Raw genomic sequence first — 15,655 nt, 5'->3', positions numbered from 1 at the left:
ATTTATGTGTTTGTTTACAGAACACAGGTAGCACATAATTTATTTGCAGATGAAATGTATATTGACAAGATATAACACATTTATAAATCTGTTTTCATTTTCTTTAATTCTTTTTGTAGGCTTTAAATTTTCCTTTTTATTTCTCAGTTTCTTTTATCATACAAATCTAAGCTTCTAAGCTGGTCCACAAAATCGTCTCCTTTTATCAAAATAATACAAAAAAATTAATGGACTTCTACCATTAAACTGTACTTTGATAATCATCACATATACAGTAAATATTTTAACATTTTGGGGTAAAAAACAGAGAGACTGTTAAATGTTTTGTTTTTCATTGTTTATCAAATAAAAAACTGTGTACATTGTATTTATATCATATATTTACTTATAAAGTGCTTAATAGGCATAGATAGTTTATAGTATCTAATCATATATTGTTATATTAATTATTTGTAAGTTGTTGGTGGTGAGGTAATCCTTCAGCAATGTAAAAGCTGTTATTTACATAATGTGTACAAGTCCCATGTTGGTACGCCCACTTCCTGTCCACGGTGGAGATGGGAGTGTGGTTCTGCTGAAATCACGAGAGTGAGCAGGTGACGCCAGCATCCTCAGAGTGGTCACAGTTGTGCACTTTCCAGGATATATGGGAGCAATTCTGCAGGGAGACTTCTGTCCCACTGCACTTCAGATTGTCCAGCAGGATGGTTCCTGTGCCAGGTCCGAAGAACGCTTCCCCCCGAGCTGCTGTGGCATCTCCACAGCCCAGTTGGCGACACACAACCTGAGCATCAGGGAGGTCCCAAGCATCATCGCATACTGTGCCCCATTCAGAATTTGAGTACGTCTCCACTCGACCCTCACATCGGTGTTGGCCATCCACCAGTCGCACCATTCCTACAAAAACAAAAAACAAAAACAAAAGTCACATGAATTCAGACTTTGAATTGTTACTGAGGTCAATTCAACGGGAAATGAGGTTAAGGTTTTTTATATCTACCTTCGGAGGGCGGAGCTGTGGTGGTGGTGGGTATCCTTTCTGTTACTCTGAATTCTCGTCCATATCCAATGTAGTATTCAAAAGCTAAGGAAAGCAGAGGAAAAGAAGTGATGCATCTTGGCTGTGGAAATATTTAAGAAATTCCATGTCACAAAGGTAGTTGCAAGGCTTTGTAGGTAGCCTATTTCAGCCCAAAAGGCCACAATGCAGAGGCATACTTTGCAGCAACATTTTTCAACAATTTCATCACCTGTTTTTTTAAAATATGGTGTTTATAGCCCATTTGTAATGCATCGATTATATCCCATTTGCCAACTGTGATTCATTTTGTGCCAGGACTACCTTTTAAAAGAGTTTTCTCTTGTTTCATATAAATGGGAATATTCCTGGTAAAAATTAATTTTAAGTAAAAAATGAAAATATTTTCATCCTTAAATTAAGAATGTACTATCTAAGTAAAGTGTAGTCTGTATGTGCTTTTGGTTTAGCCTCAAAGCAATGAAATTTTGCCTGCAGGCATGCTGTGACACTGATGTGCTTTGACTCATCCACTGTATTTTTTATGCTCCTCCTCCTCCTCAGAGTACTACAGTCATACATTGCAACTGGACAGCTCAGCAGGGCGGGTACAGATGACTGGATGAAGAGCAAGCTCTCAGTGGAAATGATGACTACAGATAGAGGTTTGTGATACAGACATTCCCTATGTTCAGTGTTTCTGCTTGATATAAATGTAGGCTTAAAGGAGCCTGCTTTAGCCGCTCCTTTAAGCCTACATGTTGTTAGAAACGTCCAGTCACTACTTACGTAAACAAATGACTCCAGCATCCTCATGATGGCCGCAGTTGTGCTGACCCCAGCCCAGGTTAGTGCACAGGGACAGATCCACTTCATTGCCGTTACACTGCACGTTGTCCAGCAGGATCGGGCCAGAACCATAGCCGAAGTGGGCCTTGTCTGTGGCTGCTATAGCCGGGCCACAGCCAAGAATCCTGCACACCACGTTGGCGTTGGCCATGTCCCAGCCGTCATCACACACCGTCCCCCACTTTCCTCTGAAAAGGACCTCTACACGACCCTGGCAGCTGCTGTTACCGTTTGTCACACGGATAGCTGGTTTGCCTGCACAGGAATAAATAACCACACTGCATTAAACAGTCTAGCTCAGTCGAGTATTAAAACATACTGTATTTGGGTTTAAAAGCAGTTTAATATTGTATTAATATTGTTACCTTTTGTCTGAGCAGTTGTGGTTACAGTTGTTGTAGTTGGTGAATCTGTGACTGGAACCTCCTCTGTTGCTAAAGGAAAACATTCAACATATGACAAAATGACTTGATGTCTGAATACACCAGAGTACCTGTTTTTGATTAACATGGTGAGGTTACACTTTCACTGCCTTGTTTTGTAGTGAATTTAGAAACCATTGAGGAAGAAATGGCTCCCCCTGATGGCCATTTGACAAAATTACAGTTTCATTTTTACAAAGGACAAATACCAAGCTAAAACAAGCTGACATGCTGATGCTAAGGAGAATTTTTTTACTGTGTGCTTGCTTACAGATAAACACCTGCGGTATACAATGTATGAGTACCTTCAGTGTTGACTGTTGCCCAGAGCCCTCTCTTTAGGTCTGTTACTGGAGGAGAAACAGTAGAGATTCCTAAAGTGGGTAGAAATAGAAACACTGATACGTCACGGATCATTATGATGTCTTTTCTTTTTCCTTATTCAATATCGACCTGAGAATCAATACAAATATTACATTTCAGCATATTTTGATCCACCAGCCTTGCAAATGTAATCATGGTCAACCGTAATATTTCCATAAGTCCAAAAGACTAATATTAACTACTGAGAACTTCTGAATATGGACAGAAGAAAAACAAGTTCACAGTAGAAAGTCACTGTAATAAATGGTTCTCATGCAGTTTATATTCATCATATTGAATAGATTTGAATGAAATGTTGTACAGACATGTATCCTCAGAGCAATATTTCTCCTAAGTTGCACTATGAGTTAGTAATTATCTCATGCACACCAAGTAAAAAAAAAAAACAACCTTTGGGGCTTGGTAGACATTATTTCAGGTAATGACATTCTCTTCGACCAGCCTCAGCCATACTTTGTTATAAGTGTAGTTAGTTTAATTTTTTCTGTATTATCAATTAAAAATACACATAGAAATTACATAGATTACAAATTACAAATCATTATTGTAAGCATGTTTGCATGCTGAGGTTAGCATTTAGCCCAAAGCTCTTCTGTGACTAATTAGAAACTTCCAGAGAAGCTAGCACTGCTGTACGCTGTTATTTTCATTTAGTTATCTATAATAATAATTCCTGGTTAACACCTGCATTTTCTATGTAAACACAGGCAATTTCCTCTGACCCTCTGTTTAGGATGGACAGATAAAATACTGATAAGATGTCTAACTGTTCCAGGTTGCATAAACTTTGGGAATTTGACGAATCTTTTTCTATTGCTTCATTGATCAGAAACGGAGACAATGGTCAGTGAAATCTGAAGAGACGTCGTCTGGCCAATTTCAAACAACATATTTGATTCCTCCTACAATAGGACAACAGCTAACACTAGTTTCAACTACTTTTTTGCAAACATAACCGTTTGACACGACTGGAAAGGATATTTAAATTCATAGCTAATGGTATTGTAGGCTAACTAACATTGTTAAACAAAATATATGATAACTCTTTAGCTAGCCTACAAGAAGACAACAGCTAACGTTAGCCTTCAACCACTTCCCAGCTAATTAAGTCTTCAACTCCTTCCAAGCTAACACTACCATTTGATACTTTATAAGGACTTGAAATGATAAACTCATGGCGAATGGTGTTGGAGGCTAGCTAACATTGTCAAACAAAATATATGATAACTCGTTAGCTAGCCTACAATAAGACAACAGCTAAAGTTACCCTTTAACCACTTCCTTGCTAACACTACCATTTAACCAGACTGGAAATGATACGTAAATTCATGGCTAATGGTAATGTTGGCTAAGTAACATTAATGTTATGTATGAAATGGTTGACATAGCTGTTGTCTACTGGTAGCTAATGGGTTGATATGTTGTTTTAACTAGAAATATGGCTCTATGTTCCTCCAAATATTTTTAGTTTTGATTGTCTTTTCAGTTGCTGCTCAATCGAGAAGCAATGAAATGATAAAAACATGTCAGATTCCCGACAATTATACGATTCAATTCCAGAAAAATGGAGTATGACGTGAAGCAGTGTTGAAGCTTTCCACCATGAGCGCAACAGAGAAAAGTGGCTGCTGCGTGAACATGATGTAATACTAGTGTTGTTGAATTTATGACTGAGATAAGCATACCAGTACATGTGACCCCAGCGTCCTCATGGTGGCCACAGTTGTGTTTGCCCCAGCCCAGGTGTTGGCAAGACAACAGGTCAGCTTCATTGCCTTGGCACTTGACGTTGTCCAGGAGAATCCGGCCAGTTCCATAGCCAAAGTAGGAATTTGTGTGTGCGGAGACGGCACTGCCGCAGCCTATCTGCTGGCACACCACCATGGCGTTCTCAATGTACCACTCATCGTCACACACTGTCCCCCATTTTCCCTGGAAGTAGATCTCTACACGGCCCTCGCAGGAGTGCTGTCCATTCACCAGACCAATGTTGCCGTCTCCTAAACCAAGAGGGAGATTGAGAGGAGGTTACAGCGACTGATGTTTTTATGCATTTCTTTAGATTCTGAAGATTTTTATTTTTATTGATGTCAGAGAAAAGACCAAGAGAGATAGATACAGAGAAAGGAGTTGGGTGTGGGCCTGTACAATACAAACTATGGCTCCAGACCAAAACCAAAGCTGGACAGTCAAGGTGAGTATCTGGTGTTGCTCTAAGCAAGCACAGATGTTGTCATGGCTTGGTCCAGACAAAAACCCACCCATAACTGAGACAAAAGACATTCTCATGTGTCCATAGCTTAAAAATACTCTTCACCTGAAAGGAAGACGTGTACCTGGATGACTTCACTGCACTCGCATTGGGTTTTATGAAGGCCTCGGGACAATTGGCTTCAAACGTCACAAGTTAACTAAATTAGATTCTGTTCAAGTCTCTCATGATCCTCTTGGGAATTAAGGAAGAAAAACAACAGGGAGGCTACAACAAAGGCAAGCCCAGCCAACAAAAAGGGCGGCCTGGAATTCAAGAGGCCTTTGAGTCCTATTGTACCTGAAAATGTGCACAGATGCCTTCTACTGAATTGAAAAGCCTTTGATGTCGGCTCAAATGTGCTTAAAGTTTCGCAACACTGAGAAATACATCAATTATTTTCAGTTAAAGTTGTTCTTCTTATTGTTAATTTCACAAGGATTTTTGAATTTTGGACACACACGATGACAAATAAAACCATCAACATTATTTACTTTGGTCACTTTGGTCCACTGAAAGGGTTGTTGTAAAGGGCTGTATAAATAAAGAACATTTACATTTACATTTACATTTAATGAAAGCTGCCCTCGCATTACTATGATCTGGCATGGCATCTGTCTAGATTTGTGTGCGTGTTCATGTTTGATACTGATCATAGACCATACAAATATTTATCCTCACAGTGAAAAGCTGCAAGTTTAATATTTCAGACTAAATAGTTTTTGAACATTTAGTGCTTAATTATGTTTGCTAGCGAGTTGCTAACTCTGCCTGTATGCTGTTTGGTGCCGGGAAGATACTGTTCACTGGGTTATTTTGAGCTTTTTGCTGAACAAAAGTCAAATATGACAAGTAGAGTTATTTCCAAGTTTAACTACTGTTTGACTATCTGGGCTTACAGTAACATATCTTGTTTACATCAGTTTTAATGTTTCACGTTGGCCCTGGTTTATTATCTCTAGAATTATCGTATTTGTTTCTGGACTTTGGCCATTTGCCTGTATACCTTTTCCAAAGGTAATTCGTCCCTATGACATTTCAGGTTGGCAGTAGTCCTGTCTCATTTTGATAAAAGCAGAGAACACTTACGTAAACCAGAGTTCTCCTGGGGTGGTGTGGTGGGATCCTCAAACCCTTTAGCCCCCAGCACGGCTGGTTCTGGCAGCAAAATGAGAATGAAGCAGGAATATTAGTCACTTTGTTCTCTTTTGCTCCCAGGGTATTACATGAGGAGATGATTCATCACTACCTCAGCTAACTTTAAGTCTAATAAAGGCTTTACCTCTGCAGGTAACACCCACATCCTCATAGTGGTAACAGTTGTGGATGCCCCATCCCAGACTTGGGCACTCGCTGAGGTCAGTTTCACTTCCTGTGCAGTCCACGTTATCCAGCACGATGAGTCCTGAGCCTTGTCCAAACTTAGAGCTGCTGCCCACCGCCACAGCCACTCCACAGCCAAGCTGCTGACACACCACGTTGGCATCCACCATGTCCCACTCGTCGTCACACACCGTGCCCCAGGAGTCATTGTACTGTACCTCCACTCTGCCCTCACACCTGTTGCGTCCATTCACCAGTTGTACTTTGAAGAGATGAGCAGAAAACGTGTGTAAGTGCTTCTTTTTAACAGATACAAATGTATGTCAAATCACAACTACATAGTCTGGATGAATTATGAACCCTCACTTATGTGATTTATTTTATTTGTTTTTTTGATAGTGACAGAGCATGCAAATACCATTTACCACTGTCATAAACAGGATGTAAACATACCAGAGTTAGCAAGAATGCTCAAATGTGTAAATTAAATATTATAGTGTCTGATACAATTTTGCATGACTTTTAAAGCTTAATGTGAAGTCCAAAATGACCCAAAGATACTTGATCTTTTTAACAATGTCAATCTTATTCCCTCTCAGTGACACATTACAATGTGGCCCTTTTTTAAACATCACACACACCATTTTTTTTGTATTCAGTACAAGAAATTATCAAGCAAGATGCCCTGAACATGGCTTATTGCAGATATGAGAACTAAAGAGGCTTAATTTATGCTTTTGCACCAATTATAGCATCGTCTACTTACATTTGATGAGTGATTTTTTTAGGCAAGTCAATTATGTAATGTGAATAGAATTGGTCCGAGAATAGAGCCTTGTGGGACCCCTACAAGACAGTCAAGGTAAGGCGATTTCTTGCCGTCCACAGTAACAAGTTGCTTTCTATTGGATGGATATGATTTTATCCACATGATAATTATTATATGTTAAATTCAATAAGAGAACACTTTTGTCAATGTTATTAAATACATTCTTTAAGGCTAAGAAGACAGGACTTACAGTCTGAAGCCCATTAAAGCTCTACTGTCTGTGCAACATGTAATATTTTTCTATTAGAAAAAAAAGATGAGAAAAGAGAGTCATGTAATGACAGTTAATAGCAGCACAAAATCCTTCTGGACACAATAAGCCAACATGACTCCTTGGAAGTGAGTGAGGTGGATGCAGGAGGGTGGGAGGTTACATAGCAAATAAGTGGGGATTAGCGAAATGGAGAGCTGGGAAAGTGACCTTGTTTTAAAAAGCCCCAGGCACTGATCTACCTTCTGTGCTCTGTTTCAGTGACACATAGCCACTGATAGGTTTCCATTCTGTGGCCTGGATGCAGACATCTTTTTCTGAACAAGAGTGTCTGGGCAGGTGTGGGGGTGGAGGTGGAGGTGGAAGTAGCTGTCTAGATCATGCTTACCTTGGTATTGTGTCTTTACAGAGGTTTGCACACCAGTGGCTGAAGGGGGAGAGAGAGACAGAGAGAGAGTATTGTGAAATGATTTGTTGAAAGGAGGCTCTTGGCCTTCCATAGTTACTGAACTCTAGATCTACTATATCTATTTTCCTGTAACACTAGACTCAGACTGAAACCACAACAGGATGCCTGTTCAGACCAGTTAGTGTATCAGCAACAACAGCAATATGTTAGCTATTCTATTGTCAACACGTACTGGATGGATTGCCTTCAGTTATTGAGCAGATATTTATGGTGTCCAGAGGATGAATCTCATAAAAATGTGGCCATCTGTTGACTTTTCGCCTTGCGCTACCTTGATGATGACATTTGTGCTTTGAGTCAAATTTCTCAACAACTATTGAATCAATGTCCATGAAAAACACATAGCATGCTAACCTGCTTAATTACGATGGTACATAGTAACAAGGTACCACATTACCTGCTAAACATTGTAATAGTAGCATTGACACTGTGAGCATTACAGAATGCTTACATTAGCATTTAGCTCCAAGCATGACTGTAGACTCTGAGGAGTTTTATTTTGAATGTGAGAGACAATTCTGTGACACTCCAGCCCTTTTTACACTGGGGCGCCGCCTCAGCGCCGTGACGAAGCTCCGCCATCATGCACATGTGCACGTACACACACAGCAACACAGAACAACTTCGGCCCACCATTCTGCCTCTGTGTGTTTTACACTGAAGACGAGACGTAACAGAGGTGTAATAATCCTGCATTGAGCTGGCAGTGTGAAAGGGGCTTCTGAGTGGGGGTATACAACATCTTATTCATAGACTGTATATACAGTATGTAGTGGTTTATAAGTGAAGTCAACATGGAGGGGCTTCTAACTTGACTCCTCTGGTTGCAAAAAGAAATAAGATGTGTGGAGTCTAACGATAACTATCACCTAAGTGATCTTTTTCCGGATGAGTTTATGGTCTCCGTGGCAACAGTCTTCTTCAGTAAAGTATTATGTTCATTTTGTAAATTATGGTATGCTTTAGGCGTGGCTAACTGTGATTGACCACATGACATCAACATAGCCATTTTTATCCAGTCTCTCGACCATATATGGTCACTAGTGGCTCCCAAAAACCAAGATGGCGACGGCCAAAATGCTAAACTTGAGGCTTAAAAATGTTTGTCCATAAACCAATGAATGATGTCACAGTGTCCACTTTTTAAATACAGTCTATAACCTATTCCAAATGTTTCAATACCACTTTTATTATATGCTTTTCTTTATCTTATCGTATATGTATTTCTTTATTTGCAGAACATAGAGGGTCCATACATAGCTCTCCTGTTTGTGTGATACATTTCTCCGATGTTTTGAGGAACACATATTGTCCCGGGTCTCACACTGAAAGATTCTGGACCAGTATGGAGGTCAGTCTCACACCTGAAGAATAATATCTCAGGTTTCAAAGATTCAAAAAAAACACCTCAGGGACTTTTCTTAACGTCACACCCAATCTAGGTCAATTCACATGCTTCTCCCATTTGTTTGTGACACTGACACATGTACATTACACATACAACTTCCTGTTTTAGCTCAAGGGGCTGGTAATACATCTGTTTATGGTGTCATGACCACACAAGAAGCTGTTTAAGAGGGTCAGAAAAGTCAAACAGGATTAAATTCAATACTTACTGGTTACAGCTCGTCTGCTAATTTTCACATCTCCTGAAATATTAACACAAAAAGAAGTTAGTAAGGCACTCAGCTGCTGGCTTTATCAAGAGACAGAACCTACACACTGCAGTCAGCACATTTGAATAGGCTGTTTTCTATGTATTTGCGGATCATTAATGTCCACTGAGTGGAATTGATCCTGTCTCCCTTTAAAATAACTGCAGGGCTTTTGGCCAGCTGTCTGTAACAGTAACTGTGGACACAAAAGCATCATCTAAAGGGAGTTCAGTTGCAGGTACACCTGGTTCTTTAGCATTAATATGCCACAAATATGTGGTTAATCTCCGACACACAAGGAAACATCTCACGTGTACAATGTGGCCATCAAAATGTGGATGGTTAAAGACGAGAACAAACGAGTTTGTTGAATGATACAGTAGAAGCTCAGATACAGTTTGGGACTCTGTTTCAGTCTCCGACCTCTGGTCCTGAGCCAGAGTATGAACATGACCCTTTGAGGAGAGCATGTAGTTTAATAAGCTGGTCTCTCACTTGCCACAACTTGATCAAGTGCACCACACTAGTTAGGCTTACTACCTTTCCTTATATTTCACATTGTTCCATTTATCAAAGAGAATGCGACACAATCCCTTCCTTTAATTAAAGGGTGTAGTTTTCATTGTAACATTGGTGGGGACGACACATTTTTTTACGTTTTTGTAATTATAATTTTTTTCTATTATTCTATTATAGAGAGAGAGAGAGAGCGCATGCATGTGGACAGCACGGACACGGTGCAAACAGTGGTCATTTGAGCATGAGACACGTTGTTCTGCTGAACTGTAGACTGGAGTCCTTGTTTACAGTGACAGACAGAGTCTCACATGCACGACTCCTCCGCAGGGTGAAAGTGCATCAGTTCCGCGTATCATATATTCATTTTTGGACAAAATTATTGGTGGGGACAATTCGGTCGTTTCTGTATATTGATAGGGACGTGTCCCCACCATCCCTATCCAAATCTACACTCTTGTTGCAGACCTTTTTTACTTCATAACTGCAGGGTAAAATACAAATGCCAAAAAAAGAGCATATCTCCTTAACTGGATCTATTTAAGACTGGGGTTACTCTAATGCCAGTCAGTTTACTTAATCACTGTGTGAGAATGTGTCCCAAATATCTGACTCGTTCCAATAATAATACAGGTATTGAAAATCCCTCCCATACAGCCTAAAATGTCGGATCCATTATCAGCGAATACATCAATCAATTTACGTTGTTTATCAGGCATGCCCATCAGGCAGTTTAGCAGAATAAAAAATGTAAGTTAGTTTCAATGTATCTGATCACGACGATGAGCGAATAAAATGTCTATAAAAGGATAAAGCACTTTCATATTCAATATCAGAATCTTTTAATCTTCATTCTATTTGTGACTGTCCAGCGAGACAGTAAAAGACATTTCAGTGGCATTCATTCCTGTTTTATAAAGGGTTTAGCCTGAGACAGGCCACACAACAATGAGCAATCATTTCCAGGCCACACAGGGTGAGTATAATGCAAATGTCAAATTTAACAATAATAATGTAAAGTTTATATTATTGGCTTGTATGCTGGTATCAGACCAGTATGGGTCAGAAAATAATGCTCTATCTATGCACCCAAATAAAGAAAAGCATCTTTTGTCTGAGTCAAAATGCTGTGTGGCAGGAGGTCAAGCAGAAAGGACCAGTCTTGAGCTGTCACAGTTTTTCGGACAAATCCAACATGGCGGCCCCTGCCCCCAACCCACACACTCACCGAGTCGCAGCAGCACGCTGAGGGCCACCAGGACGAGGGATCCCAACAAGGACACCAGGAGCCAGACGGCCGGGTTCCAGCACCTGCACTCGCTCTCCACCACACGCTGTCCTCGCATGGCTGCCTGGCTGACCATCCGCCTGCAACACACACATTCACACATCGTCAGTCCTCAGCTGCGTGTCTACACACTTCTACATGTAGTAGGCTGGGTAGTAGTAGACTATTTTCTACTACTACAAAACAATCGCTATTTTCTGTCCTGGTTTAGAGTAGCCTAATTATAGTATTGGATTGTTTTCTCTAATGGAGCCTGCAGCTGTTGTTATTGTCCTGTAGTGGGTATTGATGATCGTCTGGGGTCAGGCTTAGTGTGTTGTTTAAAAAGAAATAATTTCCTCAGATCATGTGATGTACATCGTTCCCTGTGGACGTTGGAGAGCTGTAAGGAAGTTTGAGAGGCAAATTCACAGTGCAAACCAGGAACACCCCAGTGTCCGAGTCATGGGCATGTGTCACCAAAAAGTGCTACTACTGCAACAAAACACCAGGAACAGGGAGTCCAGTTTCGCTGCTGTTTTATAAGCACAAAATGGCCGCCGTGCACCATCCTGGCAGCAGGAAAGATGAGGTAACAGACCTCTGATTATACGAGATGAGGAAGTTTAACTTCCAAAACTTTCAGCTTCAACAGCTGGGAAAGGCTTGTGTTACAGACAGATGCAGGCACCTGTTGGGCGTTTGTGATAATCAAGGGGATTTTCCCTCAGACAAGGAATATTGGGATTCACCAACAATCACTCAATAATCAGAGGTAGATAGTCAGACGGTGAATTCCCTACATTCCTTACAGGTCAGAACTGGGATTAATGACATTTATCTCATACTGCAAGGGATTCAAATACTTCAAATAAATGCTATAGTAAGAACATAAAATGTTTTATGCAACAGTAACAAGCAGGTATAGTTTCCATGATTCTGGGATTTTTAACTGTATGTATAATCAGGATTCTTCAGAACCGTTTATCAACATTCTCAGAATCACACAGGCCAACAAAGCAACGGTCAGTCGACTCTGGTTGCAGATAAATAGACTCATACAGATAAATGTGCAGTGGTTACATGTAGACACACAAAGTATCAAGAGTGCAGCAAATGGTTTGTGTTGATGAGCAACAGTCCACTTCCAGTCAAGCTGAGGAACCAGTTGAGGAGTCGGAGCCAAAAAATATTTTTCTGTTAGTTGTCAGTTTTTTCCTGGTGTTTGCTGTTTGTAGAACTGTTGTATAAAATCGATATCAAACTACAGGTTGTGCTGTTATACTGAATATCGGCACGGCTGTCTATATTCAGTACAACAGCACTCCCTCTTGTGTGATATTTCTTCAACATCTGCCAAAAGAAAAAGCAGTACAGTATATTTTTAATTCTTTTTAGATTGTAATGAGTAAAATGTCATAAATTCTTTCAAAGCAAATATCCATGAAATGATTTGAGCAGTGCTGTTAGAAGCATGCTGTCATGTGGAGACCACAGTGTGTGGCTTGGCCTCGGGTTGTTTGTCTCTTGGCTGATGCAGAATTCCCCCTGACCTTACACAGGAATGTGTATTAGGGGATGATGAGGGGAGAATTTGATATTGGCCCCTCGAGATAGTGGACATTCCGAGCCCAGGGGGCACAAAAAGACATTTCTGCTTTCTGTGGTCCCCATCGTCAGGAATAAACGCTGCTTCCTGCAATCTGTCAATAGAACCCTCCAAAACGCTTAGGCACCTGATGACACTGCAGGGGCGCCTCTCGTCTCCTTGGAGTGCAGGAGGCGGGGGGAGAAGGGGGGATGTTTAAATCTTGAGCCAATATACTGTACACATTCAGTTTAATCAAACCTGTGGAGGTGTTTTTAAAACTCTACTTTCGAGGGTTCTTTAAAGACAAGCAAACACTCAAAAGCTGCCACAGCAACAACTCTGGGCCGTGCAGTCTTCATCCAGGCCCCGTTCATTTTCACTGCCCTGTAGCATTGTCTGAAAATGTGCAGCACAGAAGGCCAGAGGCCCACAGAGAGGTCATTGTGCGTCCAATTGGGAGGTGGGGATTTTAACACCAGCACAGCGCCCAAGAACCACGGCTGTCTCATTTGCAGACTGTACCAACAAACCACTCGAAACTCCGGGACAAATGGCTCAGTTATGAGGGATGAAAAATAATCTAGTCCCCAATGTTATGTTTTTCAATACTCCATTCATAGTAGGATGTAGCGCAGATCCGCTGGGGAATAATGTTGCCTTTTGTGTGTCAGCTCTGCTTCCCCTCCCTTCTCACTGCCCTGCGCTGAGAAATAGCTGAAAGATCTCGGCCCCACAAAAATACCCCTCAATGCCTGAGATAAACCAGAGAATAATACTGTCAGTCTCTTTAAATGGGAGATTTTTGTGCTATTCAAACAGAGAATGAGTGCATTTGTCAGCATGTATGTCTGACCACAGCCTTTTAGCAACAACATACTTTCTCTGCCAGAAGTATTATGTTTGTTTTTTTGTGGAATTTGATAAAAATCACAGAATAAAAGCATATTTTTGAAGATAATGGAAATGTCCATGTTGAGTAAAAGATTGAATTTAAGGTAATTTCAACATGTCTGACATTGCATAATCTCAAATTATGTCTGACATGCAACAAAATAATACAATATGAGCATTTAAACATGTTTCTTCACATTATATTGATGCTAAATTTAAAGACTTAGCTGTCCTCTGATGTGTCACAGAACTATGTTAAATTAATCATGATCAGCAGTTAAAGAAAATGAATAATAAAAAGCAAAAGAACATTTTATAATAAGTACATACCTGTTATAAAAGTAAAAATCGTCAGCCACAATAATAAAAAAAATTAATAAAAATAAAATAGGTTTCCTCACCCTTAAAAAAGTAGAAAAAAATGTCCTCAGAGCTCAAATAGCAACCAAATTAATTCCACGGGTCACACCGAAAACCCAGAAAGTTTGAGTAAATATGGAGGCAGGAAACTCAGGGTGTCCAGCACTACTTTAAGGTCTTTCATCTCCTTAACCCTGCATGACTATAAGTACGTGGCTTCGGTGACAGAGATTACGTAAAACAATAAATCCCACAGCATTGTATGTTAATATTCTAACGCCCTGTACCTGTCCACGCTTAAAAGCAGCAGGAGGGGCCAAACAACAAAAAAAAAAGACAAAGACAATGAAAGCTAACCCTTCACTGGTACCCCCGCATCTCCAGTTTCAGGTAGCGCTCACAGAAGGTGCGGTCCTGCTCATCTCTGCACACACTCGCAGAGGGACACAAGGCTGGGGCTCAGGTCCGGTGTCCGTGTGTGTGTGTGGCTGAGGTTGTGTGTGTGTGTCCAGAAGGAGTCTCCCACACTGTGGTACTCTAAAGCAAAAGATGTGCAAGTATTAGGGTTTTAAAGTGAGGAATGAGAAAATAGACAAAATAGTTCCTCGAGAGCTTTGAATGTTTCATTTGTATACGCACTGAAAACGGGTGACTGATGAAAGACACTGAAGCTACCAAAGAGAATGGAAAGACAAGGCAAGACAAACATGAACATGAAACATGATGGTGTCTGAATGTTTAATTAAGCAGCTTTAAACAGCTTTTTGTTTAAATATTTTAAAATATTGTCAGTGTGGATTCCCTGAAGTCTAAAAGTTAAAGGAAGGAATGCTAGAATCCTAGTTTTTACTGTCACATAGATATCAGCATGACATCCCCGGGAGAGAAATATAACTCCAGAGGCTCCATATTCCCTGAATTCCAGCAGTCATACTTGTTATTTGTTTCCCAAAGAGACTCCATTGAGCCACAAAGAAGCTTAATATATCACAATGTGTTGTATTTCAGACATACAAGATATTCTAGAGTTCTTTCATGGGTCCTCAAATGGAGAGGCCTCTGAATTGTGTGGCTGACTAATAGCAATTGCTTCCAAATGCTAATCCTTCCTGAGCCGTGGAGAAGCGTGCAGGCTGTCCGTGGCCATTGATGGACTTTTCAAGGACCAATTCAGGGCTCCTTCCCGGGGTGTCACCCGAATCCATGGTGGAGCCAAAACACTAGGATTGTGTTACGCTAATCTGAACCCCTAGGATAGCATTGGGAAAACACCACAAATCCAGAGTTACAGCTTTACTATCAGCCGTGTGTTGCTTTAAAACCTTGCACCTTTTTCTTTACCAAAAAACAAGCTAAACTGCTAACAAGTTACCAGTGAATGAATCCAGTTTAAAGGTTGAAATAAAGCCTAAGAAATATTAATTTTAATATGTCCAGTATATGGCTTTGAATACGTTTTTTTCAAAGAAACTTATGCTACGGTTGACTAGCATATAGCCCTGAGTACAATGGCATTAGTTACAGTAGAAATACCATCCATTGCTAACATTACACACACATATACAGTACACATACTTATCACTGACTTAAATGATTACTTTATAGCAATATATTATATA

General features: G+C 40.4%; 1 protein-coding gene across 1 annotated transcript; it reads right to left on the bottom strand.

Annotated features, from left to right (window-relative positions):
- Positions 1–580: 580 nt before the first annotated feature.
- Positions 581–11,291, bottom strand: LOC138605111 (scavenger receptor cysteine-rich domain-containing group B protein). The gene is made up of 11 exons (XM_069677210.1): positions 11,156–11,291; positions 9,373–9,405; positions 7,676–7,714; positions 6,207–6,509; positions 6,014–6,082; positions 4,359–4,673; positions 2,595–2,663; positions 2,233–2,301; positions 1,808–2,122; positions 1,001–1,084; positions 581–897 (listed from the first exon to the last, which is right to left on the bottom strand). The coding sequence occupies exons 1-11, from the start codon at positions 11,289–11,291 to the stop codon at positions 581–583; spliced, it is 1,749 nt and encodes a 582-aa protein (XP_069533311.1).
- Positions 11,292–15,655: the final 4,364 nt, after the last annotated feature.

The sequence above is a fragment of the Semicossyphus pulcher genome, unplaced genomic scaffold (genome assembly GCF_022749685.1).
Source record: "Semicossyphus pulcher isolate SPU_LCO1_2020_fin unplaced genomic scaffold, fSemPul1.0.p SCAF_10, whole genome shotgun sequence".
NCBI classification, from domain to species: domain Eukaryota; kingdom Metazoa; phylum Chordata; class Actinopteri; order Labriformes; family Labridae; genus Semicossyphus; species Semicossyphus pulcher.
This window is presented reverse-complemented; position numbering and strand designations above follow the sequence as displayed.

Excerpts from the sequence above, each read along its gene's own strand:
- LOC138605111 (XM_069677210.1), bottom strand. The coding sequence starts at position 11,291 with ATGGTCAGCCAGGCAGCCATGCGAGGACAGCGTGTGGTGGAGAGCGAG. Across the intron at positions 6,510-7,675 it reads TGTAAAGACACAATACCAAG|TACAACTGGTGAATGGACGC; the intron begins GTAAGCATGATC and ends ATCTCTTCAAAG. Across the intron at positions 2,664-4,358 it reads CGCTGGGGTCACATGTACTG|GAATCTCTACTGTTTCTCCT; the intron begins GTATGCTTATCT and ends TACCCACTTTAG.